The sequence below is a fragment of the Scleropages formosus genome, chromosome 6 (genome assembly GCF_900964775.1).
Source record: "Scleropages formosus chromosome 6, fSclFor1.1, whole genome shotgun sequence".
Taxonomy (NCBI): domain Eukaryota; kingdom Metazoa; phylum Chordata; class Actinopteri; order Osteoglossiformes; family Osteoglossidae; genus Scleropages; species Scleropages formosus.
In genome coordinates, this window is record NC_041811.1 from 730,453 (window position 1) to 756,990 (window position 26,538).

Consider the following 26,538-nt stretch of genomic DNA (forward strand, 5'->3'; position numbering starts at 1 on the left):
TGAAGTCTCAAAGCAGCTACGCATGTTCTGGGAATTGGATTCCCTTGGCATAACACAGGGAGATGGGGACAGCGCAGATGACCGCGAAGCCAGACAGAGCTTTGAGGAGTCAGTCAAATATATTAGAGGGCGATATGAGGTAGGGTTACCGTGGAAGCAAAATGCCCCACACCTCCCAGACAATTTCAGAATTGCCCAGAAAAGACTCGATGGACTGCAAAGGAAACTGAGAACAGATGTAGTATTGTTCAAGAGATACAATGATGTCATTGAGGATTATCTACAGCAGGGGGTGTGTGAAGATGTCCCAGAAGACAACTGTTCACAGGTGACGGAGGACAATGTAATGTATTACTTGCCCCATCATGCTGTTATCAGAGAAGACAAAATGACAACTAAACTGAGAGTGGTCTTTGATGCCTCCTCTCATGAGCATGGCAGTCCATCTCTTAACGATTGTTTACTGACCGGTCCAAACCTTAATCCAGACCTTTTGAGCATTTTAGTGAAATTTAGACTGCATCCAGTTGCATTCACAGCAGACATTACAAGGGCTTTCCTACAGATATCCATTGCAACGAAAGACAGAGATGCCTTAAGATTTTTATGGATAACAGGACCACCTGACACTGAGAACACAAGGCCACGCAAGATGAGGATGGCTCGTGTCGTGTTTGGGGTTTCTTCAAGCCCATTCCTGCTAGCAGCCACTATCGGGCATCATCTGCAAGGGTACAGAAACAGCCATCCACATGCTGTTAACATTCTAGAAACCTGCCTTTATGTAGATGATCTGATTGCCAGCGCAGAGGATATTGACGAGGCTTATATGTTGACATCAGGAGCAAAGGAGATCTTGTCCACAGCCAGCATGAACTTGTGTAAGTGGATGACGAATTCTGCAGAACTGAAGGCTAAGTGGCTGAATGGTGGATTTGAATGTATGCCAGAACCTGAAGCACATGGTTGCGTGCTAAAGGTGCTTGGGTTGGTGTGGAGGCCAGATAGTGATGATTTTGTCTTTGACCTTAGACAACTGATGAGCATCTTAAAGGAGCAGGGTAACACGAAAAGAAGCGTCCTAAAATCATCAGCTAGAATATTCGATCCCATAGGTTTCCTGGCACCATTCACTATACGAGTTAAGTGCCTTTTCCAAGACATGTGGCAAAGGGGCTTAGGATGGGACGAGGAGCTGCCAGAAGACCTCAGTCATGAGTGGCAACAATGGTGCATGGAGCTCCCACAGCTGCATCAGATTGCCATTCCGAGGTGGTATGGAGTAAGCGACTGGCAGAATGCGCAATCCCCACTTCTTCATGTCTTCAGTGATGCCAGTGAAAGGGCATATGGAGCAGTTGCATACCTCCAAGGACGAACTAAGGATGGAAGAACTGTCACCAGTTTTGTTGGATCCAAATCGAGAGTGGCTCCTATAAAGAAACTAACTCTACCACGTTTGGAGTTGATGGGAGCTTTAGTTGGAGCTAGAGTAGGGAGCAACTTGTTAAAGATTCTGAACATGATGCCATCCCAGCTTTGTTTGTGGTCAGATTCCATGATAGTTATTCAGTGGATTCGTGGCTCAGCACAAAAATGGAAGCAGTTCGTTGCGAACAGAGTCACAGAAATACAGTCACTGACAGCACCAGAATCATGGTCACATTGTTGTGGTAAGCTCAACCCAGCGGACCTTATCACAAGAGGACAGACAGCATCCAAGCTGAAAGGAGATGGGTTGTGGTGGTCAGGTCCACCTTTCCTAACATCACCAACACAACCAGAATCAACAGTGGAAGGGTGTTCTGAGGAAGAATTGAAGTCTGAGATGAAGCCATGTCAAGTGACAGTCCAGCTTAGCAGCACTGAAGTGACTCAGTCTGAACCACTACTGCAACTAGAAGCATTCAGTAAGCTTACCACTGTTTTAAGAGTCACTGCTTGGATCAGACGATTTGTCCATAATTGTCGTGCTCAAGACAAGAAACGAGGAGACCTCACAGCAGAGGAGCTATCAGAAGCTGAAAGATTGTGGATTCAGGAGGCACAAGGCAAGGTGTTTGCCAGAGAAATAAATGAATTGAAGACAGGGCAGAATATTCACAAGGACTCAAAAATCAGAGACCTTAACCCTTTCCTTGATGAGTATGGAGTAATATGTGTGGGAGGAAGGTTGCAACAGTCAAGACTGAGAGAGAGAGAGCAGCATCCATGGCTGCTACCTACCAACCACTGACTGTCTGACATGCTGGTTATGTGTTGCCACAACAAGGTAATGCATTCAGGGGTCAGGGACACATTGGTCCAGCTGAGAGAAAGATACTGGATCCCAGGTGCCAGACGGAAGGTAAAGAAGATCATATCTGCCTGCATGATCTGCAAAAGGTTCACAGCAACCCCAGCTCAGCAGGTGACTGCACCCCTACCGAGGGACAGGATTGTTGAAGCGCCTCCATTTGAAATTACAGGCATTGATTTTGCTGGCCCTCTTTATGTGAAAACTCAGACCACCGTAGAAAAGGCATACATTGCATTGTTCACCTGTGCTGTGACACGAGCGGTACACTTAGAGTTGGTGTCAGACTTGTCCACAGAAAAATTCCTCCTGGCTCTAAAGAGGTTCGTATCCAGGCGTGGCCTCTGCAGAGTCATCTACTCAGACAATGCTCAAACCTTCAAAAGGGCTGATCATGATCTCAGAGAACTCTGGGCAGCAATTAAAGAGCCTGAGCTTCAGGAATATTTTTCCTCAAACGGCATCAGGTGGAAGTTCATTGCAGAAAGAGCACCCTGGTGGGGTGGATTCTGGGAACGGTTAATCCGATCAGTGAAAACAAGCCTGAAAAGAGTGATGGGGAGAGCTTCACTGAGTTTTGAAGAATTGTCTTCGTTGTTGACAGAGGTGGAGGCGATAGTCAATTCAAGGCCGCTCACATTTGTGTACAGTGAGTTGGAAGAGCCTCAACCGTTGACACCAGCACATTTTCTTGTTGGGAAAAGACTTACTTCTTTACCACCAAGGTCTTTCCACATTGAGAGTCAAGCCACCAACGTTGGCAAAGAGGAACTCACACGAAGATGGAAATATCGTCAGAGGCTTCTGAATGAGTACTGGAAGCGATGGAGAACGGAGTATCTGTTAGACTTGAAGTCTGCACATGCCAATAAGATACCCCCTCCTACTCCGCTAAAGGAAGGAGATCTGGTCTTGGTTGGAGATGACCGAATGCCACGACAGATCTGGAAAACTGGGATAATAAAGGAGCTGATCCCAGGCAGAGATGGACGTGTGAGGTCGTGCACTGTGCATCTTCCAGCTGGGACCGTGCTAAGAAGACCTGTTCAGCGTTTATATCCTTTAGAAATTTGATGGTGTTACGGTCTTCATAGGGGGGGAGGATGTTGTATTTTATTGTTTGTATTTGGTTGTTAACTTGTAATTGCTGATGAATGATTGGCATTGAGTTTAATTGTACAATTTGAAATGCGATTTATAGAACTGCCACTAGATGTCCATACGTTAATTACGTTCCTTGGTTTTTTTGCGTAAATGTAAAAGTAGTGAAGAAGAGTGTACTGCCTCAGAGTGTACAAGTGGAGCGACGGATATTTGTTGGTATTTTAATTAAATGTAATGTTTTGTTAGAAACCCAGGAGTCGGTCTCGTCATTTGCGAACTTGAAAGGCTGCAACGTGGTTCGTGACAACAACAGTCACAGTGGTCGTGTTGTTGCCGGGTACGCGGCCATCAGGGGCAGGACCCCCAGATGCAATTCTTTTTGGTCTAACTATGTATATCTATGGGTGGGGTTTTTAAAATGGCGAAGCTTGGAGCTGATTGGTCCAAATGGAGGAAATAAGAAGGGATTAATGGTGATGGACAGGGATCAAAACCAATGGGAGACATCAGATCTGTACAGGAAGTTAAAAATACACACACACACACACACACACACACACACACACACACACACACACACACACACACACACACACACACAATGCATTGCACCCTCTTGCAGACACACACACCCAATTCAACAGACCCACATAATCCATTGTAGGCATACATGCGCACACACACACACAGACAGACAGAAAATGCATTGAACTGACTGCTATATACACACTCTCTCCATTGTACCCAGTATTACACAGACACACAAGACACTACAAGTGTTACAATTGCAGCACACACTGTATGTACATACCACAAAACACATACGTAGAATGCATTGTACGCAATAGTAAACACACACAGAATGTATTGTACCCACTTATTACACGCACATACAATGCATTAGATCCACAGTGACACACACACACACAAACACATTCAAAGACACATGATGTGCTCTACGCACTACTCACACTATTTACATTATTTATTTACAGTGTTAAGTTACAATTACAACTGAGTAATTTTTTTACTGCATCAGTTCAAGACATTAAATTTATTAGTATAATTGTGTGCGTTTGTCACTGTGAAGTCATTGCAACACTGTATATGTATCTGCATGTATGTTTGTGCCTCTGTGTACGTGTTCCTCTTCCATGTCACACAGGGATATTGAGGAATCAGTATGGACTCGAAATGCAGGACAGAGGGGCTCAGTGAATGTGGAGGTGAACCTGTACAAGAGGGTCAGTTCACCAGGGGAGACTCTGTAGAAGGACAGAGTGCCGGACACACAGTCCACATAAACTCCTACTTTGTGGGAAGGGGGTACAGCTATGTCAGTGTGTGTGTTATTGTGTCTCACAGAGTAAAACTTATCAGTACAGAACACAACCCAGGACTTGTCATTGCATCCAAGCCCACAGTCATCACTCCGTCCTTTCCTCCTGATTCCTTTATAAGTCACTCCTATTTCAGCCATATTTCCAGTCCACTGAACCTCCCAGTAACAGCGACCAGACACACTCTCTACACACACAACTTGCTCCAAACGGTCAAATCTGTCTGGATGATCAGGATGTGGCTGTTTCTCTTTACTCCATGTCACCTTCCTGTTGTCCTCAGACAGATACAGCTATGTGTTTGCTGTGTTGGGGTCCAGTGTCAGCTGGCAGAAGTCTGCAGATGAGACACAGTTGAAACATGGTAAAAATAGTGCTAAATGTCCAGATTAAACTCAAATTTCACCAAATTCTGTTAATGCAACTGTGTGAAACTATTACTGGCATCTGTATCAGGCAAACTGACATGATTTGTATTTAATATTTTTTTAATTGTTCTTGTTTTATTGTATGTAATTATTTATAACATCAGGGTGACATAGCCTTTTGGGAAATTTCCATATTTCACTAACTGAAGTTTATTATTTGGTTGGAACTCAGCACAGTAAATATCTCTCTGAGCCCAAGATTAAATCTCTCTGAAATTCCAGTGAACCATCTGTGAATATTCAGTCACCGGGTTACAGATGAACTTTTGTTTTCTCTGAGCTCAACGCCACTTTGGAGAAAAGTGTCTCATAAACGAATAAATGTAAATGAAACTGTATTACAGTGTATTGTTTTTGTAGTGAACTTTCAGTTCTCACTGTTAACTTAGTGTTACTACATGTGTGTAAATGTGAGGCAGTGCTGCACACTGATGGACAGAACAATTTCACTTTACGCCTTCAGATAGTTACATTACATCACAAAAATTAAAAAACTTATACTAGACCCTATATTAACAATTACCTTTAATTTAGCCATTTTGTATTTAATCAGTTAAAAAAAAACTGCGTTTACAGAAAAAACTTAAAATAAAACATGGAACACATTGCTTTACAGTAATTGTCACAACCCCTGGGGACAATACTGTAGTAAAACCTAAATACACGCCACAAACCTACACCTCAGTAGAACACTCTTTAACAGAAGGTCCTAGCTGCACTGGTCATGGGGTCACAACCGTGGAAAAATTCTCAGACTGACCACCGGAGGTCCTCACAGGACACCGACAGTCGGAAACACACGTATTCAACCAGCTCACCATGTGTCCTCACACACAGCTTTATTTCCCAGTTTCACCTCTGCTCTGTATTACTAGAAAATCTCCACTCATGTAAAGAAAAATAATTACACAAATAACACAGTAATAAGTTTTCATTCAGTTTTTACTGTTAAATTGAACTTATAGGTCTTGGAGTGCATCAGTTTTTTACAGTTAATCTTATTACAAATTATTTTCTTCTGACTATTACATTGATTCTGATTTATTTAGCTCTATATTTACTCTCTCCTGTTATTTTTTCTATTATATTATTCATCATTTATCTCTGTATGCTTTTCATGTGTGTCTGTGATATGTCCTGCTGTAGAAGTTTCTGGAACAGTGTGTTTGTGCCACTGGTAAAACTCCATTCAAGTGCAACTGGGTGAAGACCTGGGAAGGTCTTTGTGTCTAGTACAAGGACATAAGACAGCAGTTGAGCAGTATAAAAAGACTCAGGACACATGTGCAAGTGTGTGTATTTGTGATGGAGAACATCTGGTGAACTGTAATAAACCAAGTTTTTCAAGTTATTGTGCCTCATTGTTGAAAATGTCAAATAACCTTGAACATATCAGCCCCAACAGCAGGACACATTACATACAACTCACAGTGAAATACATTAGAAATAGTAATCTTGAATTGAAGAAAACACACACACACACACATTTTCTGAACCGCTTGTCCCATACAGGGTCACGGAGAACCAGAGCCTACCCGGCAACACAGGGCGTAAGGCCGAAGGGGGAGGGGACACACCCAGGACGGGACGCCAGTCCGTCGCAAGGCACCCCAAGCGGGACTTGAACCCCAAACCCACCGGAGAGCAGGACCTGGTCCAACCCACTGCGCCACCGCACCCCCCTTGAAGAAAACAGGTACGTAAATAATATAAAATTCACTCATGTATATAATAGCTGTGTGTGTTTGATGTGTAGAGCAGAGCACAGTGTGTTTGCTGGAGGGGAAATAGAGCCCAGCAGCTGATGTTCATCGACAACAGAGTGTTATACGTGTATCGAACAAGCATCAGAGTGAGCAAGTGGTGTGGATCTGATCTCCTTCAGAAAACACTTCCAAGTGTCCTGCCATCAGTGACACAGCAGTGATGAAGAACACACCAGTCACACAGACAGGAGGTAGAGTCACACACTATCATCATGATCTGAGAGCAACTCTTCAGTACAAACACACTTACATTTGAGGAGTCCTGGTCTGATACGGCACTTTTCACCATGGTCCACACTGTAGGAGAAACAGAAGGACACACAGTGACTGAGAAATACACACAGCCTGCCTCTGAAGTGTGTGGAAACTCAGTGCCCTGTGACAGTGGGAGAGCAACTGACACTATGAGCACTTTACTGTTCTCACACGGACGCATGGATTCATTCATTTGGTGGAACAACTTCTACACACATGTATAAGGGTTAGTGGTAATGTGACACACACACACACACACACACACACACACACACACACACTGAACAATGTATTCTCACTGATACACACATTACTGATCATGTACAGTGTTTATTCCCCAGTAGTACTGACCTCAGTATCTCCAGTTTACAGTGTTTGTTCCCCAGTCCAGCAGAGAGTTTCTTCACTCCTGAATCCTGCAGGTCATTGTCACTCAGGTCTAACTCTCTCAGGTGTGAACAGGAGTTTGAGGTGAGAACTGAGGCCAGAGCTTCACAGCATCTCTCTGTCAGTCCACACTGGTTCAGCCTGGAAATGATACAGTTTCAAACATTTGACATGATGAAGTATTCAATGTGTTTCAAAATTTTGAAAGTGCATGGGTTGTTCTGTGTAATAAAAATAAACACGTAATAAGACACAAATGTGATGACTGACAATGTTATCTGAAAACTGTTGCTTTCAGACAATTCAAAAAATATTGTTTTAAATGCACACACACACACACACACACACACACAGCACTTACTGCAGTGTCTCCAGTTTACAGTGTGGATCCTCTAGTAGATCAGAAAGCAGCTTCACTCCTGAGTCTCCTGGGTGATTGTAGCTCAGATCCAGTTCTCTCAGGTGTGAACAGGGATTTGAATGCAGAGCTGAAGTGAGAGAATCACAGCCTCTCTCTGTGACTCGACACACTGATAGTCTGCAGGAAGAGACACACATTGAACACTGTATTAACACTGACATTGCTGATCATGTACAGTGTTTATTCCAGTAGTACTGACCTCAGTATCTCCAGTTTACAGTGTTTGTTCCCCAGTCCAGCAGAGAGTATCTTCACTCCTGAATCCTGCAGGTCATTGTCACTCAGGTCTAACTCTCTCAGGTGTGAACAGAAGTTTGAGGTGAGAACTGAGGCCAGAGCTTCACAGCATCTCTCTGTCAGTCCGCACTGGTTCAGCCTTGAAAAGATGAGATTTGGACACATGTTTGTAAGGAGAAAGACTGTGTTAATAAACAAAGTAATGTATGTGGAATTATCTGTAAAATGCCTTTCAATCATATGACTAATCTTAACTATCATTAGACCAGAGTACTTATAGAGCTGTTTTGGAGACCTTTACTGCTGGCAGCAGCCTCAGAAGACCTTCCTCTGATCTGATGTATTTCTTCAGGTCAAACATGTCCAGCTCCTTGTCTGACATCAGTAACACAAAGGTCAGAGCTGAACATTGTGAAGGTGAGAGGTCTTTGGCTGAAAGATTTCCTGAGCTCAGGTAACCTTGGACTTCCTCCACTAAAGAATTGTCATTGAGTTCATTAAGACAGTGGAACAGATTGATGGTTCTCGCTGGAGACAGATTCTCCCTGATCTTCTCCTTGATGTACTGGACTGATTTTTCAATGTCAAATGATCTGCTCCTTCTCTCTGTCAGTAGCCTTTGTAAGAGATTCTGATTGGAAGCCACTGAAAGGCCAAGAAGGAAGCGGAGGTAGAGGTCCAAGTGTCCATTCTTGCTCTGTAAGGCCTGATCAACTGCACCATTGAGAAAGTGGGACCAATTTCCCTTGAGAAGGGGTACACAAGTAATAAAACTGTATTCCTTGTGTAATAATGTATATAAAGCAGCAAGATACTCCTGAACACTCAGATGCACAAAGCAGTAAACCTTCCTCTGGTATAACCCGCACTCCTCTTTGAAGATTTCCGTACACACTCCAGAGTACACTGAAGCTTCACTGACATCAATGCCATACTTGTTCAGATCTTCATCATAAAATATGAGATTTCCTGTCTCAAGGTTCCTAAAAGCCAGTTCCCCCAGTTTAAGAAGGAATTCTCTGTCTGAATTTAAAATTGTATAAAGCTCATTTTCTTGGTTCTTCTGATACTTCTCCTTCTTTAAACTTGACTGAAAGATAAGGAAGTGTGTGTACATCTGAGTCAGAGTCTTGGGAATTTCTTCACTGTCGTCATTATCAAACAGCTTCTCAAGAACAGTGGCTGAAATCCAACAGAAGACAGGAATATGACACATGATGTAGAGACTCCTTGTTGACTTCACATGTGTGATGATCCTGTTGGCCAGGTCCTGATCACTGAACCTCTTCCTGAAGTACTCCTCCTTCTGAGGGTCATTGAACCCTCGTATCTCTGTCACCTGGTGGACACACTCAGGAGGGACCTGACCTGCTGCTGCTGGTCTGGAGGTTATCCAGATGAGAGCAGAGGGAAGCAGATTCCCCTTAATTGGGTTGGTCAACAACACATCCAAAGATGTTGTCTTTGTTACGTCAAACCAGCTCTGATTGTTCTGGAAATCTAGAGGAAGTCGACTCTCATCCAGACCATCGAAGATGAACAAGATTTTACACCTTTCCAGCTCAGATGATCCAAACTCTTTCAGCTCTGGGACAAAGTGGTGAATAAGGTCCATCAGACTGTAATCTTTACCCTTCATCAGGTTTAGGTCCCGGAAAGGAAAAGCAAATATGAAATGAATATCTTTATTTGCTTTTCCTTCTGCCCAGTCAAGAATAAATTTGTGCACAGACACAGTTTTTCCAATGCCTGCAACCCCCTTTGTCAGCACAGTCCTGATAGATGTCATTTCTCCAGGTAAGGGTTTAAAAATGTCACTGCATTGAATCGCAGTGTCTTGTATTGCTGGACTCTTGGTGGCTGTTTCAATAAGTCTCACTTCATGTTCGTCATTGATCCCTCCAGTTCCACCTTTAGTGATGTAGAGCTCTGTGTAAATCTTACTGAGCAGGACTGGATTGCCTTGCTTTGCTTTCCCTTCAAACACACACTCAAATTTCTTCTTCAGGTTACATCTGTATTTGTGTTGATTTTTCATGAGAAGATCATCTGACAAAATAAATTACCAGAAAAATGGGGAAAAACAATTGTTAATATAAAACAAAGAATAACCGTTTCTATTACAGAAGATTTAAATTAAACCAAAGGAAATAATTTTTCTCTAATTTTTTCTTTGTATCTTTTATTTTATTTTGCTGACAATTCATTTTCATTATTGCCTATTTTTGCCATGTATTTCACATGATATTATGTTTAATTCAAAATTTTGTTCAGATACTCCTGTCGTTTCATGCAGTAATATTTCAGTTATGTGAGACTATAAAGAGAGACCAAGTTCTTACCCTTCTCCAGTGTGGCTGCGAGGTCCTTCTGGTTCATGGTCCTCAGAATGTACAGTGTGATCTTCAGAGCCCCCTCTCTGCCACACATCTTCTGGATCTCAGCTTCACTGTCCAGGTCATTGTCATCCTGAGGCTCAAAGCATGCTGGGTAATCCTGACTCAGATTCCTCTTGAACTTGTTCAGCTCATCTTTCAGGAACTTCACAGCTTTTTCCTCAAGTAACTTAAAGAAAAATGCTGATGTTCATCAGTAGTAAACACACATGCAGAAGAACATTTCCACTAAAATCTCCAAGAAATGCAATGCAAGGACCAAACTGAGGAAATGAAAAAAACAGAATACACACTGGCCTCACGTGGAAGTGATTTAAAGAGACAATGAAATTGGTTACTAGTAATAAACACACAGACAGACAAAACAATCACTTCAAACTTCTCAAGTTAGGGGATGTGTGGAGAAAATGGAGGAAATCTAAAAAAATGCAGAACACGGTGACACTGACCATGCAGTTTAAAACTGGCAGCTTAGGTGGTGCTCAGAAAAAGGTCATTTCATAATTCCACAACAGATTTCATCTCTACTAATTTTGTATGAAAGACTTCATATGTCATTGTAGCTCCTACTCATCTGAGTGGAAAGCAGAATCAAAATAATAAAATATGTAAATCTGTAAAAAGGAAAAAAAAAACACAGGGGAAGCAGGTTGTGTCCTACATCACAAACACACACACACAGTTTCAGAACCGCTTGTCCCATACGGGGTCACGGAGCCTACCCGGCAACACAGGGCGTAAGGCCGGAGAGAGGTAGGGGACACACCCAGGACGGGACGCCAGTCCGTCGCAAGGCACCCCAAGCGGGACTTGAACCCCAGACCCACCGGAGAGCAGAACTGCGGTCCAACCCACTGCGCCACCGCGCCCCTCACACATCACAAACAGATTTCAATATTTACATGTTGATGACAACTTCATTCTGTCTTCATTATTTCCAAATCGCCCCAAAGCTCAGTTCAGCATCTGTTACTTTTGTGTTACTCAATATTATCCAAATACATAAGTTCCACTCCTATGTTGATGATACACAACTCTACTTGTCCATGAAGGGATCAGACATACTCAGTACAAAGCACCTGTCCAACTGTCTTGATGACATCAGGACCTGGATGGACACTTATTGTCTCTTCTTAAATGGTGAAAAAACAGAAATGCTGCTTCTGCTACCCCAGCACCAAACTGTCTCAATTGATCTTACAGGACATAAATTTCACTGCTGAACCATTTATAAGTAATCTTGGTGTTGTGTTTGAACCAGAGTTATTATTCAAATCCCATATCATCTCAATTACAATGACTTGCTTCCCGTGCTGGAGGAATTTATTAAAACTGTAGCACTTTCTCTCCAGATCAATGAAAAGATGGTTCATGTTTAACAGGCTTGACTACTGCAACTCATTGCTGTCCAGCAGCCCTGCTTTGTCTTTTTTTCCCTCCAAGTGGTTGAAAACATCATAATCTTGGTTACCACTAGCTCCAAAAATATTTGAGCCATATCACATTTGCTTTTTGTTCTACACACAAAGTTTTGTTCTCTCCTGGGGCATTTCAGCACCATCTCAACAATCAAAGTGTCCTGGGAAGTCTGTAGTTGGACCTGCACATCAGTGTCCTCCAGATGAACAATGTGAGGTTGACACAACTTGACAACTGCTTCACAGCACTGGCAGGATCAGTGCCTGAACACTGGACTATTGCTTGTGTCTATAGATATTAGTTCTGTGTAGAACTATATTAAGTATCTGAGACTTGAGTGTTTTCTTCTCCTCTCCTGTTGGCTTAAAGTACAAGCCCCATTAGCTCAGTTTTTATTCTCCTTTTCATTGCATGTTGGCAGTGCTAAATTGTTTACGCTGTTAAAAAAGAGCAATTGATGAACCGAACTGCAGGTTTTAGTTTTGATATAAAGAGGACAGCAGAACAGCAAATAATAAACTGATGAAGTGGACAGACTTGTAATCTGTTTCTGATTCAAGACTCAAGAGGTCTGCTATTGTAGTCTGGAGAAAGTTATGTGATTTAAACTGGTCTTGTCGGGGGAAGAGAAGGCAAACAGGGTGCTGAACCCAAGGGCAGGATCTTAACTGAGGTACTGGAGGCCTAAGCAGGATTGGCAGTCGGGGACAGGCAAATGGTGAGTCAATGGGTAAACACTGTGCTGAAGGCACAGGATGTCTCAGACAAGATTCTGGGAACTAGGAACTGATGGCGGTGTTTTTTATACCCAGTTGCTCTATTCTGTCCTCAGTGCGTGTCTAACGCAAATCGACAGATAGCTAACAAGCTTCCAGAGAAAGTCAGAGGCTGGAGTAAAAGTTGAATGCCTTTACTGTTGTCTTCCTTCTCATGAAAGTACAGTCTTTTTTGTAAAACTAAAACAATACAAAGCGACACTAATTACTAAACATTATTTACATATCGTTACATACAAATAGGGGCGCGGTGGCGCAGTGGGTTGGACCACAGTCCTGCTCTCCGGTGGGTCTGGGGTTCAAGTCCTGCTTGGGGTGCCTTGCGACGGACTGGCGTCCCGTCCTGGGTGTGTCCCCTCCCCTTCTGGCCTTACGCCCTGTGTTACCGGGTAGGCTCCGGTTCCCCGTGACCCCGTATGGGACAAGCGGTTCTGAAAATGTGTGTGTGTGTACATACAAATACCCGTAAATACACAAATAATGTCTACACTATTAACATAACGTAAATATTACATTCACGCTACTATAATTTACTAAAAACGTAAATGCAACTTACAAGCGATGCTTTCCAAGGCACAAACAAGGAGGGAAGGCGCTGGAGCCGCAAGCCGACCGCATGGCACACATCGACTGAAAACACTTCCCGATTCTTAAACCATATCTATGCCTGTGTCACATGGCGCATCCATCCAATAATGTAACAGTACGAAATAACGTAAAGAATAACGTTACTCTCCTAAATGACCGCTAGGTGGCAGAAACCCAAAACAAATCTAAAAATATCTCACAGAACAGTACAGGCATGATTCTGGTGAAGGAATGAGTCAGGGAGTTGTGGGCGTACTCAACCCAGGGTAGATATCGGACCCATTGATGCTGCTTCCAGCTACATTACGATTGTAGGAACCAACCTAGGTCCTGCTGGAGTCGCACGACCTGCCTGAGTGGGGATCCTGGCTTGCGCACATGTCTCGTAGGCCTCAACATACTCCTGCACATCTTCCCTCATGGACGGTCATCAATAGCAGCTTTGGAGGAGGGCAAGGGTCCATCGGCGGCCCAGGTGTCCTGCTGCTCGGGAGTCGTGAGCCCACTACAGGAGGGAAGGTCGGAGTCTGACCGGTAAATATTCCTTATCTTCGTGTCGGTTCGAGGGTCCGGATCTTCTTCCTGGAGCTCCTGCTGCAAGCACCATCTGACCAGAGCCACTACCCATTGTTCCGGTAGGATCGGGGCGGGTTCTGTCGGGTCCAGGTCCCTGCCATGTACTCTTGACAGGGCATCAGCCTTGGTGTTCTTCGAGCCCGGCTGGTAGGTCACGATGAACCTGAATTGCGTGAAGAACAAGGCCCAGTGTGCCTGCCAAGGGTTCAGACGCCGTGCTTTCTGCAGGTACTCAATATTTCTATGATGTGTCGGTACCAGGAATGGGTGCACAATTCCCTCGAGACAGTGATGCCATTCCTCCAAGGCTAACTTGATCGCTAAGAGTTCACGATTCCCAATATTGTAATTCCGCTCAGCCGGCGTCAGCTTCTTTGAAAAGTATGCACACGGATGGAGTTTAAGGGGAATGCCCTGCCTTTGGAACAGGATGGCTCCCACCCAGATCTCCGAGGCATCCACCTCCACCACAAACAGTAGATTCAAGGTTTTATTTGTCACATACACAGTAATACACACATGGAATCTGTAGTGAAATGTTAACCTAGTCAACTCTGTAGACTGTGCAAACAAGACAATATATTTAAAAGATAAATATATTTTAAAAATATTTGTGCATTGTGATTTGGGCGGTGGTCGGGGCCGAGTGCCCGGCCGACCCAAACCTCGGGCGCCAACTCTGGTTTTTGGGACTTGGAATGTCACCTCACTGGCGGGGAAGGAGCCTGAGCTGGTGCGGGAAGTTGAGAGATACCGTCTAGATATAGTCGGGCTCACTTCCACTCACAGCTTGGGTTCTGGAACCACTCTACTCGATCAAGGGTGGACTCTCCACTATTCTGGCGTTGCCCAAGGTGAGAGGCGGCGGGCTGGTGTGGGCTTATTAATAGCCCCCCAGTTTAGCCGCCATGTGTTGGAGTCTACCCCGGTGAATGAGAGGGTCATCTCCCTACGCCTTCGGGTCAGGGAACGGTCTCTCACTGTCGTTTGTGCTTATGCGCCTAGCGGCAGTGTAGAGTACCCGGCCTTTTTAGAGTCCCTGGGGGGCGTGCTGGAAAGCGCTCCCACTGGGGACTCTGTCGTTCTACTGGGGGACTTTAACGCCCACGTGGGCAGCGACAGTGATACCTGGAGGGGCGTGATTGGGAGGAACGGCCTCCCTGATCGGAACCCGAGTGGTGAGTTGTTATTGGATTTCTGTGCTAGTCGCGGTTTATCCATAACGAACACCATGTTCATGCATAAGGGTGTCCACCAGTGCACTTGGCACCAGGACACCCTAGGTCGGAGGTCGATGATCGACTTTGTAGTCGTTTCTTCTGACCTTCGGCCATATGTCTTGGACACTCGGGTGAAGAGAGGGGCTGAGCTGTCAACTGATCACCACCTGGTGGTGAGTTGGATTCGATGGCGGGGGAAAAAGCTGGACAGACCTGGCAGGCCCAAACGCATAGTGAGGGTCTGTTGGGAACGTTTGGCGGAGGCCCCTGTCAGAGAGGTCTTCAACTCCCACCTCCGACAGAGCTTCAACCAGGTCCCGAGGGAGGTGGGGGACATTGAGTCCGAATGGACTATGTTCCGCTCCTCCATTGTCGGTGCGGCGGTTCGGAGCTGCGGCCATAAGGTCTCCGGTGCCTGTCGCGGCGGCAATCCCCGAACACGGTGGTGGACACCGGAAGTAAGGGATGCCGTCAAGCTGAAGAAGGAGTTCTATCGGGCCTGGCTGGCTCATGGGACTCCTGAAGCAGCTGACAGGTACCGATGGGCCAAACGGAGCGCGGCTCTGGCAGTCGCCGCGGCAAAAACTCGGGCTTGGGAGGAGTTCGGTGAGGCCATGGAGGAAGACTTTCGGTCGGCCTCAAAGAGATTCTGGCAAACCGTCCGGCGACTCAGAGGGGGGAAGCGGTGTTCCACGAACACTGTTTACAGTGGAAGTGGTGCGCTGCTGACCTCAGCTGAGGATGTTCTCGGGCGGTGGAAGGAGTACTTTGAGGATCTCCTCAATCCCTCCGACACGCCTTCCGTAGAGGAAGCTGAGGCTGGGGACTCGGAGGGGGACTCGTCCATTACCCTGGCTGAAGTTGCTGAGGTAGTCAAAAAACTCCTCGGTGGCAAGGCTCCGGGGGTGGATGAGATCCGCCCCGAGTTTCTCAGGTCTCTGGATGTTGTGGGGCTGTCTTGGCTGACACGCCTCTGCAGCATCGCGTGGAGTTCGGGAACGGTGCCTCTGGACTGGCAGACCGGGGTGGTGGTCCCTCTTTTTAAGAAGGGGGACCGGAGATTGTGTTCCAACTACAGGGGGATCACACTCCTTAGCCTCCCTAGGAAAGTCTATGCCAGGGTACTGGAAAGGAGAATCCGACCGATAGTCGAACCTCGGATCCAGGAGGAGCAATGCGGTTTTCACCCTGGCCGTGGAACACTGGACCAGCTCTATACCCTCACTAGGGTGCTGGAGGGTTCGTGGGAGTTTGCCCAACCAATCCATATGTGTTTTGTGGACCTGGAGAAGGCATTCGACCGTGTCCCTCGTGGCATCCTGTGGGGGGTACTTCGGGATTATGGGGTTCGGGGCTCGTTGCTACGGGCTGTTCGTTCCCTGTATGACCGGAGCAGGAGCTTGGTTCGCATTGCCGGCAGTAAGTCAGACCTTTTCCCGGTGCATGTTGGACTCCGCCAGGGCTGCCCTTTGTCACCGATTCTGTTCATTATCTTTATGGACAGAATTTCTAGGCGCAGTCAGGGAACGGAGGGTGTCTGCTTTGGTGGCCGCGAGATCTCGTCTCTGCTTTTTGCGGACGATGTGGTCCTGTTGGCTTCATCAAGTCAAGACTTGCAGCGTGCACTGGGGAGGTTTGCAGCCGAGTGCGAAGCGGCGGGGATGAGAATCAGCACCTCCAAATCCGAGGCCATGGTTCTCAGTCGGAAAAAGGTGGATTGCTCCCTCCGGGTTAGGGGGGAGTTGCTCCCTCAAGTGGAGGAGTTTAAGTATCTCGGGGTCTTGTTCACGAGTGAGGGAAAAATGGAGCGGCAGGTTGACAGGCGGATCGGTGCGGCGTCCGCAGTAATGCGGTCATTGTACCGGTCTGTTGTGGTGAAGAGGGAGCTGAGTCGTAAGGCGAAGCTCTCAATTTACCGGTCGATCTACGTTCCTACCCTCACCTATGGTCATGAACTCTGGATCATGACCGAAAGAATGAGATCGCGGATACAAGCGGCAGAAATGAGTTTCCTCCGCAGAGTGGCTGGGCGCACCCTTAGGGATAGGGTGAGGAGCTCAGTCACCCGGGAGGAGCTCGGAGTAGAGCCGCTGCTCCTCCGCATCGAGAGGAGCCAGTTGAGGTGGCTCGGGCATCTGTTCCGGATGCCTCTTGGACGCCTCCCTGGGGAGGTGTTCCGGGCTTGTCCCACTGGGAGGAGGCCTCGGGGCAGACCCAGGACACGTTGGAGAGACTATGTCTCCCGGCTGGCCTGGGAACGCCTTGGGGTTCCCCCAGAGGAACTGGAGGAGGTGTGCGGGGAGAGGGAAGTCTGGAGTACTCTGCTCGGACTGCTGCCCCCGCGACCCGGCCCCGGATAAAGCGGAGGAAGATGGATGGATGGATGGATATATTTTAAAAAAAAAGACAAGAGAATATAATTCAAGTTAAAAAAAAAATGTACAGGGTACTGAATTAAAGCTAAAATGTAAGAACCGAAAATGAAGACTTAGAGAACAAAAAAAATGTGCAAGATATTGAATGTGCAATACGGTGCAATGTGCAGTGCTGATGAATAACACTATACCACCAGGGTCCTTAAAGTGCGGGATGTGTCCATGTTGAGGAGTCTGATGGACTGAGAGAAGAAGCTCCTGTTGAGCCTCTCAGTTTTGGCCATCAGACTACTGAAACATCAGATTGCAGCAGGCAGAAAAGTGAATTAGCAGTATGGGTGGAGTCTTTAAGAATCTTATCAGCCCTCGCTCTGCATAGCCTGGTGTAGATGTCATGCAACGGGGGGAGAACAGTTCCGGAGATGCGCTCAGCTAAGCGCACCACTCTCTTCAGGACTTTGCGGTCTTGGGCTGAGCAGTTCCCGTACCACACTGAGATGCACTTAGTATACTCTCTACAGCCCCGATATAGAAAGCTTTCAGGTCAGCAGCGCACCACTTCCACTGTAAACAGTGTTTGTGGAACACTGCTTCCCCCCTCTGAGTCGCCGGATGGTTTGCCAGAATCTCTTTGAGGCCGACCGGAAGTCTTCCTCCAGAGTGGGAAGGTTCTTTAAGAAATTTCTAGACTCTATGTTTTGCGTGAGGGTATAACTGTGATGTTACTTGCTGTTTCTAATACTTGCTTATGTACTTACCGTGAAGCCTGTTATTTTGTTAATGTTTTTTTTAGTTGGGGGGCTCAGTGTATGAAGAAATATTGTGTCAGATATGTTCAACTTTTCTCCTCCGCGAACCCCCACCTTACCGTGGTGGAGGGGTTTGAGTGCCTGAATGAGTCCAGGAGCTATGTTGCCTGGGGCTATATGCCCCTGGTAGGGTCTCCCATGGCAAACAGGTCCTGGGTGACAGGTGAGACAAAGCGCGGTTCAAAAACCCCTTATGAAGAAAAAATCAAGGCTTTCGTTTACCCCGCCTGGTATGGGGTCACCGGGGCCCCACCCTGGAGCCAGGCCTGGGGGGGGGGCTCGCATGCGAGCACCTGGTGGCCAAGTCTATGCCCACGGGACCTGGCTGGGCTCAGCCCGAAGCCATGACATGGAGCCGCTCTTCGGTGGACTCACCACCTGCCGGAGAGACCGTAAGGGGCCGGTGCATTGTGATTTGGGCGGTGGTCGGGGCCGAGTGCCCGGCCGACCCAAACCTCGGGCGCCAACTCTGGTTTTGGGACTTGGAATGTCACCTCACTGGCGGAGAAGGAGCCTGAGCTGGTGCGGGAAGTTGAGAGATACCATCTAGATATAGTCGGGCTCACTTCCACTCACGACTTGGGTTCTGGAATCACTCTTCTCGACCAAGGGTGGACTCTCCACTATTCTGGCGTTGCCCAGGGTGAGAGGCGGCGGGCGGGTGTGGACTTATTAATAGCCCCTCAGTTTAGCCGCCATGTGTTGGAGTCAACCCCGGTGAATGAGAGGGTCATCTCCTTGCGCCTTCGGGTCAGGGAACGGTCTCTCACTGTCGTTTGTGCTTATGCGCCTAGCGGCAGTGTAGAGTACCCGGTCTTCTTGGAGTCCCTGGAGGGCGTGCTGGAAAGCGCTCCCACTGGGGACTCTGTCGTTCTACTGGGGGACTTTAACGCCCACGTGGGTAGCGACAGTGACACCTGGAGAGGTGTGATTGGGAGGAACGGCCTCCCTGATCTGAACCCGAGCGGTGAGTTGTTATTGGATTTCTGTGCTAGTCACGGTTTGTCCATAACGAACACCATGTTCATGCATAAGGGTGTCCATCAGTGCACTTGGCACCAGGACACCCTAGGTCGGAGGTCGATGATCGACTTTGTAGTCGTTTCTTCTGACCTTCGGCCATATGTCTTAGACACTTGGGTGAAGAGAGGGGCTGAGCTGTCAACTGATCACCACCTGGTGGTGAGTTGGATTCGATGGCGGGGGAAAAAGCTGGACAGACCTGGCAGACCCAAATGCATAGTGAGGGTCTGTTGGGAACGTTTGGCGGAGGCCCCTGTCAGAGAGGTCTTCAACTCCCACCTCCGACAGAGCTTCAACCAGGTCCCGAGGGAGGTGGGAGACATCGAGTCTGAATGGACTATGTTCTGCGCCTCCATTGTCGGGGCAGCGGTTCGGAGCTGCAGCCATAAGGTCTCCGGCGCCTGTCGCGGCGGCAATCCCCAAACACGGTTGTGGACACCGGAAGTAAGGGATGCTGTCAAGCTGAAGAAGGAGTTCTATCGGGCCTGGCTGGCTCATGGGACTCCTGAAGCAGCTGACAGGTACCGACGGGCCAAACTGAGCGCGGCTCTAGCAGTCACTGCGGCAAAAACTCGGGCTTGGGAGGAGTTCGGTGAGGCCATGGAGGAAGACTTTCAGTCAGCCTCAAAGAGATTCTGGCAAACTGTCCGGTGACTCAGAGGGGGGAAGCGGTGTTCCACAAACACTGTTTACAGTGGAAGTGGTGCGTTTCTGACCTCAGCTGAGGATGTCCTCAGGCGGTGAAAGGAGTACTTTGAGGATCTCCTCAATCCCTCCGACACGCCTTCCGTAGAGGAAGCTGAGGCTGGGGACTTGGAGGGGGACTCGTCCATTACCCTGGCTGAAGTTGCTGAGGTAGTCAAAAAACTCCTCAGTGGCAAGGCTCTGGGGGTGGATGAGATCCGCCCCGAGTTTCTCAAGTCTCTGGATGTTGTGGGGCTGTCTTGGCTGACACGCCTCTGCAGCATTGCGTGGAGTTCGGGAACGGTGCCTCTGGACTGGCAGACCGGGGTGGTGGTCCCTCTTTTTAAGAAGGGGGACCGGAGATTGTGTTCCAGCTATAGGGGGATCACACTCCTTAGCCTCCCTAGGAAAGTCTATGCCAGGGTACTGGAAAGGAGAATCCGACCGATAGTCGAACCTCGGATTCAGGAGGAGCAATGCGGTTTTCTCCCTGGCCGTGGAACACTGGACCAGCTCTATACCCTCACTAGGGTGCTGGAGGGTTCGTGGGAGTTTGCCCAACCAATCCATATGTGTTTTGTGGACCTGGAGAAGGCATTCGACCGTGTCCCTCGTGGCATCCTGTGGGAGGTACTTTGGGATTATGGGGTTCGGGGCTCGCTGCTACGAGCTGTTCGTTCCCTGTATGACCGGAGCAGGAGCTTGGTTTGCATTGCCGGCAGTAAGTCAGACCTGTTCCCAGTGCATGTTGGACTCCACCTGGGCTGCCCTTTGTCACCGATTCTGTTCATTATCTTCATAGACAGAATTTCTAGGCGCAGCCAGGGAACAGAGGGTGTCTGTTTTGGTGGCTGCAGGATCTCGTCTCTGCTTTTTGTGGACGATGTGGTCCTGTTGGCTTCATCAAGTCAAGACTTGCAGCGTGCACTGGGGAGGTTTGCAGCCGAGTGCGAAGCGGCGGGGATGAGAATCAGCACCTCCAAATCCGAGGCCATGGTCCTCAGTCGGAAAAAGGTGGATTGCCCCCTCCGGGTTAGGGGGGAGTTGCTCCCTCAAGTGGAGGAGTTTAAGTATCTCGGGGTCTTATTCACGAGTGAGGGAAAAATGGAGCGGCAGGTTGACGGACGGCTCGGTGCGGCGTCCGCAGTAATGCGGTCATTGTACCGGTCTGTTGTGGTGAAGAGGGAGCTGAGTCATAAGGCGAAGCTCTCAATTTACCGGTCGATCTACGTTCCTACCCTCACCTATGGTCATGAACTCTGGATCATGACCGAAGGAATGAGTGCTACGGGAACCATCCCCCCAGCACCCATCCGTGATTTACGGTTGGCCATTCCAGATCGGTTTGACGGCATCCCCACACGCTGTGATGGGTTTTGCTACAGTGCGAGCTTATCTTTTCCAGTCTGCCACAGGTCTACTGCACAGACCTGACCCGAATCACCTATCTGGTGTTCCTCCTGACTGGATGAGCGCTGGAATGGGCTGCTGCTGCATAGGGGCACTGCTCCCAGTGTTCTTATGAGCATATGACCAATTCAAGATCCACTTTCAGGCGGTGTTTGGGCTCGCAGTGGCCTGGACCAGAAGGCCTTGCTTACCGTTTTCCAGCACGGGCTGTCTCCCTGGCCACAAAAGCAGCTGGCACTCTGCAGTGAACAATGGACGCTTGACCGGCTCATCGAGATGGCCGTCCAATTGGACAACACCTCCCAGGACCACGAGCCCCTCGCCACTGTTCTCCACCCCTTGAATGCGTTATTGCGGGCAGGACAGAAATGGATGTGGACAAAACGGTGTGAATGAGCGTTTCAGGAAGCGAAGAAACTGGTGGTATCAGAAACAGTGTTGACCCATTTTGATCCACGCAAACACATCAAGCTAGCCTTCACCGTACGGTATTGGAGCGGTGTTATCACATGTCATGGCTGATGGAACTGAACGTCCCATAGCTTTTGCATCACGCTCTCTCAATGCTGCAGAAAGAAATTATGCACAAATTGATAAAGAGGCTTTGAGTCTAGTATGGGGTGTGAAACGATTCAGTCAGTATTTGTATGGAAACAAATTTACTGTGGTTACTGACCACCAACCCTTGGTTTCCATTTTTAATCCACGGAAAGGCATTCCACTGACAGCAGCAGCGCGAATGCAGCGGTGGGCGTTGTTTTTGGGAGGACATAGATACCAGATTGAGTTCAAAAGAACTCAGTCATGCAAATGCTGATGGACTCTCACGGTTACCATTAGGCGGTGATGATGATGCAAATCCGGCAAAAGGAAGCATTCCCTTGGATGTTTTTACTCTTGCTCAGCTTGAGAGTTCCCCTGTTACAGCTAAAATGCTTCAGAGGGAAACCAGGAGAGATCCAATATTGTCCCGAGTTTACACAGCTACTCAGACTGGCTGGAATGAAGAACAGAAGATGCAGTTTCCGCAGTTCTATCGACGCCGAGATGAACTGACGCTGGATGGAGGTTACCTCATGTGGGGATTAAGGATCATTATACCTCCGAAGTTGCAGGCTCGAGTCTTGGAAGAGCTTCATGCTGGTCACCTAGGAGTGGTGAAGATGAAATCACTCAGTCGAAGTTTTGTGTGGTGGCCAGGAATCGATCAGCAGATCGAACAGCTCGCCATGCATTGACCAGGATGCCAACAGGTTCAAAATATGCCAAAACCTGCACCGTTGCACCCTTGGGAATGGCCTGCTGTGCCGTGGCAAAGGATTCATGTTGACTTTGCAGGACCTTTCATGGGCACTACATTTCTGGTGGTTGTCGATGCATGTTCTAAGTGGCCAGAAGTGTTTAGCATGTCGTCCACAACCGCTACCCAACTATAACAGTGCTGAGAGAACTTTTTGCGAGGACTGGTGTCCCAGAACAACTGGTGGGTGACAATGGACCCCAGTTTGTATCTGAGGAGTTCCAGATCTTTCTAAAGAACAATGGGATCAGGCACGTGACTTCTGCCCCATACCATCCCGCTACAAACGGATTAGTGGAGCGATTTGTACAAAGTTTGAAGAATGCGCTGCGGGCCATGGTGGGTGACAAGATTACGTTAACCCATAAGTTCCAAAGGTTTTTGTTTGCGTATCGTAGCGCAACACATGCTACCACGAATCGAACACCAGCTATGTTGTTCTTGGGAAGACCTTTACGTTCAAGGCTGGATCTGTTGCGACCGAATGTGAAGAGGGTTGTGCAGGACAACCAGTTGAGACAGGTGCAAAGAGACAGACCGGTACGAGAGTTGGAAATTGGTGAGAGTGTGCTCGCTAGGGACTACCGCGGGGATCACAAGTGGATGCCTGCGAAGGTAAAAGAAAGAACAGGACCACTTTCTTACACAGTAGAGATTGGACCAGACACCACCTGGAGACGGCATATTGATCAGTTGAGAAAGGCAGATATTTCTTTGGAAGGTGTTCCAGGAAATGTGCCATCCACGTCTACTGTTGCCCCTTCCGATGGCAGCGACACCACTACACCACAAGATGCCGCGATGTCTTCACAGGAAGTGCCACATACACCTATCCCAGCTTGTGGGGAGAAACGTTATCCTACCCGTACATGGAAACCCCCAGACCGTCTTACTTTATAGGGTTTGGAATCCTACCGAGGCGAAGACGTCATGTAAAGGGACTTGCAGTTGTGTTATTGTTATGGGTTGTTTTATCTAGAGGAGAGGAGTTGTTGTGTATTGATTATAGTGAAAACTCTGGGCTAAGTGTTAATAGGCCACTCTTAATAGCACCATGGGTTAGAGTTTGGTTGGCCGGCAATATGTACAGAAAAGGGTAGAAGAGTTGTTGCTGCACGTTGTTCAGTAAAGGAAAAAGAAAACATTATCCATCGCGTCTTATCTTTATTTGTGTTCGAGTGTAGTTATTGCACCCATAAACACAACAGGGGCCTGATTCAAGTCACCGTAAGATATCCTCACCCTTTGCCGCTTATTACTGCTGCCCTTGAACAGGTCTATCAGGCACGGTGGTTTACCAAGTTGGACCTCTGCAGCACCTATAACCTTATCCATATCAGGGAGGGGGATGAATGGAAAACTGCTTTTATCACCTCCCTGGGCCATTTTAAATATTTGGTAATGCCTTTTGGTCTCGCTAATGCACCAAGTGTATTCCAGGCCTTTGTGAACCACGTGCTTGGGGATCTCATCAACCGAGAGGTCCTGGTTTATTTGGACAACATCCTCATCTACTCTCCTACCCAGGAACAACATGTGGAGCTAGTTCGTCGAGTATTGCGTTGATTGCTGCAGAATGGCCTCTTTGTGAAGGCAGAAAAGTGCCTGTTTCATCAACTGCAGGTCTCGTTTCTGGGGTTCATCCTCAGTAAGGATGGCCTGGCCATGGATCCGCAGAAAGTGCAAGCTGTCCTCCAATGCCCGAGACCTACCACCGTGAAGGCCCTCCAACACTTCCTAGGGTTTGCCAATTTTTATCGTCGTTTCATTACGTCTTTCAGCACTTTGGCCGCACCTTTGACAGCCCTGACCTCAGTCAAGACAGTGAGGCTTCCCTGGACAAAGGCGGCCCAACGAGCCTTCGAGGACTTGAAAAGTCGGTTCACCTCGGCCCCTATCCTTCATCACCCTGATCCAGACAAGCCTTTTGTGGTCGAGGTGGATGCCTCTGAAACCGGGATAGGAGCTGTGCTTTCTCAAAGGCCTGCCGGTTGGTACCCCTCCCGAAACTCCCTACAGCACTAGAAACAGCCGAGTTCCTGTTTCTCCACGTCTTCTGCCTCTATGGACCTCTGGAAGACATAATTTCTGATTGAGAACCCCAGTTCATCTCCCGTGTCTGGAAGGCCTTTTGGAACAAATTAGGAGTGTCCGTAAGTTTAACTTCGGGGTACCATCGGCAGGCGAACGGGCCAGTTGAACGACTGCAGCAGGACATAGGCCGGTTCCTGCGTAGCTATTGTTCAGAGCAACCACGACAATGGGCACGATACTTACCATGGGTGGAATACGCACATAACCCTTTGCCTCATGCCTCCACCGGATGTTTTCCATTTCAGTGCGTCTTGGGCTACCAGCCGCCTTTGTTCCCCTGGCATCCAGGCTCCAGTGACGTCCCAGCTGTCAACGTCTGGTATCGAGCTAGCGCAAGAGTGTGGCATGCCATCTGCCGACACCTACTTCACAGCCAGGCCCAAGTAAAGTGACACGCCGACCGCCGGAGACTCCCACTCTCCTTCACATCCGGACAAAGAGTCTGGTTATCCATCAGGGGACTCCAGGGGGCGTACCTGTCAAAGAAACTCAGCCCACGTTACACAGGTCCCTTCAAGATCTTGCGCCATATGACTCTGATCTCTACCACCTCTAATTGCCACAGCACCTGCGGGTCCATCCAACCTTCCACGCCTCCTTTCTGAAGCCCTGCACTGCCTCCCTGCACCAGCCACACCTGGACACGCCACCTCCACTTCCCCTGTAGGATGGAGGGGCACCCGTCTACATGGTCCGGGCGCTCTTGGATTCACGTTGGCAGGGTGGGGTCCTCCAGTACCTCGTGGACTGGGAGAGCTATGGGCCGGAGGAACGCTGCTGGGTGGCGGCCCGTGATGTGCTGGACCCGGACCTGATTCGCACCTTCCATGGAGACCATCCGGACCATCCAGTGCCTAGGCCCCGCGGACGCCCGCCTAGCCGGCGCAGGGCGGCTCTAGCCGCCCATGGAGGGGGGGGTACTGTCATGCCCTCCTCAGCGCAACAAGGAGCACCCGCGGCAGGTCGAGTAGTGACCGCATAAAAGGACACACTGGAGCACACTCAGGCACGGAACCTTGTTCAGCCTAGTTCATTGCGAGCGTGCCTCCCAAGTTCTTACCTCTTCTTTTCCTCCTATCTGAGCCCTGTCCCCCCGTTGCCTTCCCCTTTCCTCTCCGAGCCTAACGATTTCCATGAACCCTTGTTTGTCTCATGGATTACGGCTTTTGGATTGTCCTTCTGGTAATGTTTGTAAATCGGCTACCCTGTGTTTGGGTTTCCTTCCACATTCCATTCCTTCACACTGTCTTGTGACCACGGTTTTTTGGATTCCTCTCTTTAACCCTGATGCTCCGCACTTGGGTCTGACAGCTTCCTTCCGTAGTGACACCATGACAGCTGACTTCCATTGGTAGATTTACAGACTAAGCTACTTGCAATTATTTTTGCACTTATACAGTTTCATAGTTTCATAAAGTTAAGGGTAAATACCATGATCAAGGGTACTAGAGCAGGAGCAGGGATTAGAAGTTATGTCCTTTTAACAACCCATGCTAGCTGCTGCCAAAATTTAGATGTCTTTGGATTGTGGGAGCAAAGCAGAGCATCCATCAGAAACCCACACAGACAGAGGGAAAACAAGCAAACACCACACAGACTAAGATGGGTTTGAAATTACGTCCAAACAGCCTAGG

The 26,538-nt window shown here is 48.1% G+C and overlaps 2 protein-coding genes across 2 annotated transcripts in view; one reads left to right on the forward strand and one right to left on the reverse strand.

Moving 5' to 3' along the window:
* LOC108931915 (NACHT, LRR and PYD domains-containing protein 3-like) overlaps positions 1-13,834 on the reverse strand; it is a 64,306-nt gene extending 50,472 nt beyond the window's left edge. The window contains 6 exon segments of the mRNA XM_029252611.1: positions 7,541-7,717; positions 7,938-8,114; positions 8,197-8,373; positions 8,501-10,283; positions 10,577-10,799; positions 13,766-13,834. Of these exon segments, the coding sequence (XP_029108444.1) occupies positions 7,541-7,717; positions 7,938-8,114; positions 8,197-8,373; positions 8,501-10,283; positions 10,577-10,799; positions 13,766-13,834 (2,606 nt within the window).
* The window catches only part of LOC108931913 (NACHT, LRR and PYD domains-containing protein 12-like), a 324,390-nt gene that overhangs the window by 120,563 nt on the left and 177,289 nt on the right, over positions 1-26,538 (forward strand). The window lies entirely within an intron of this gene.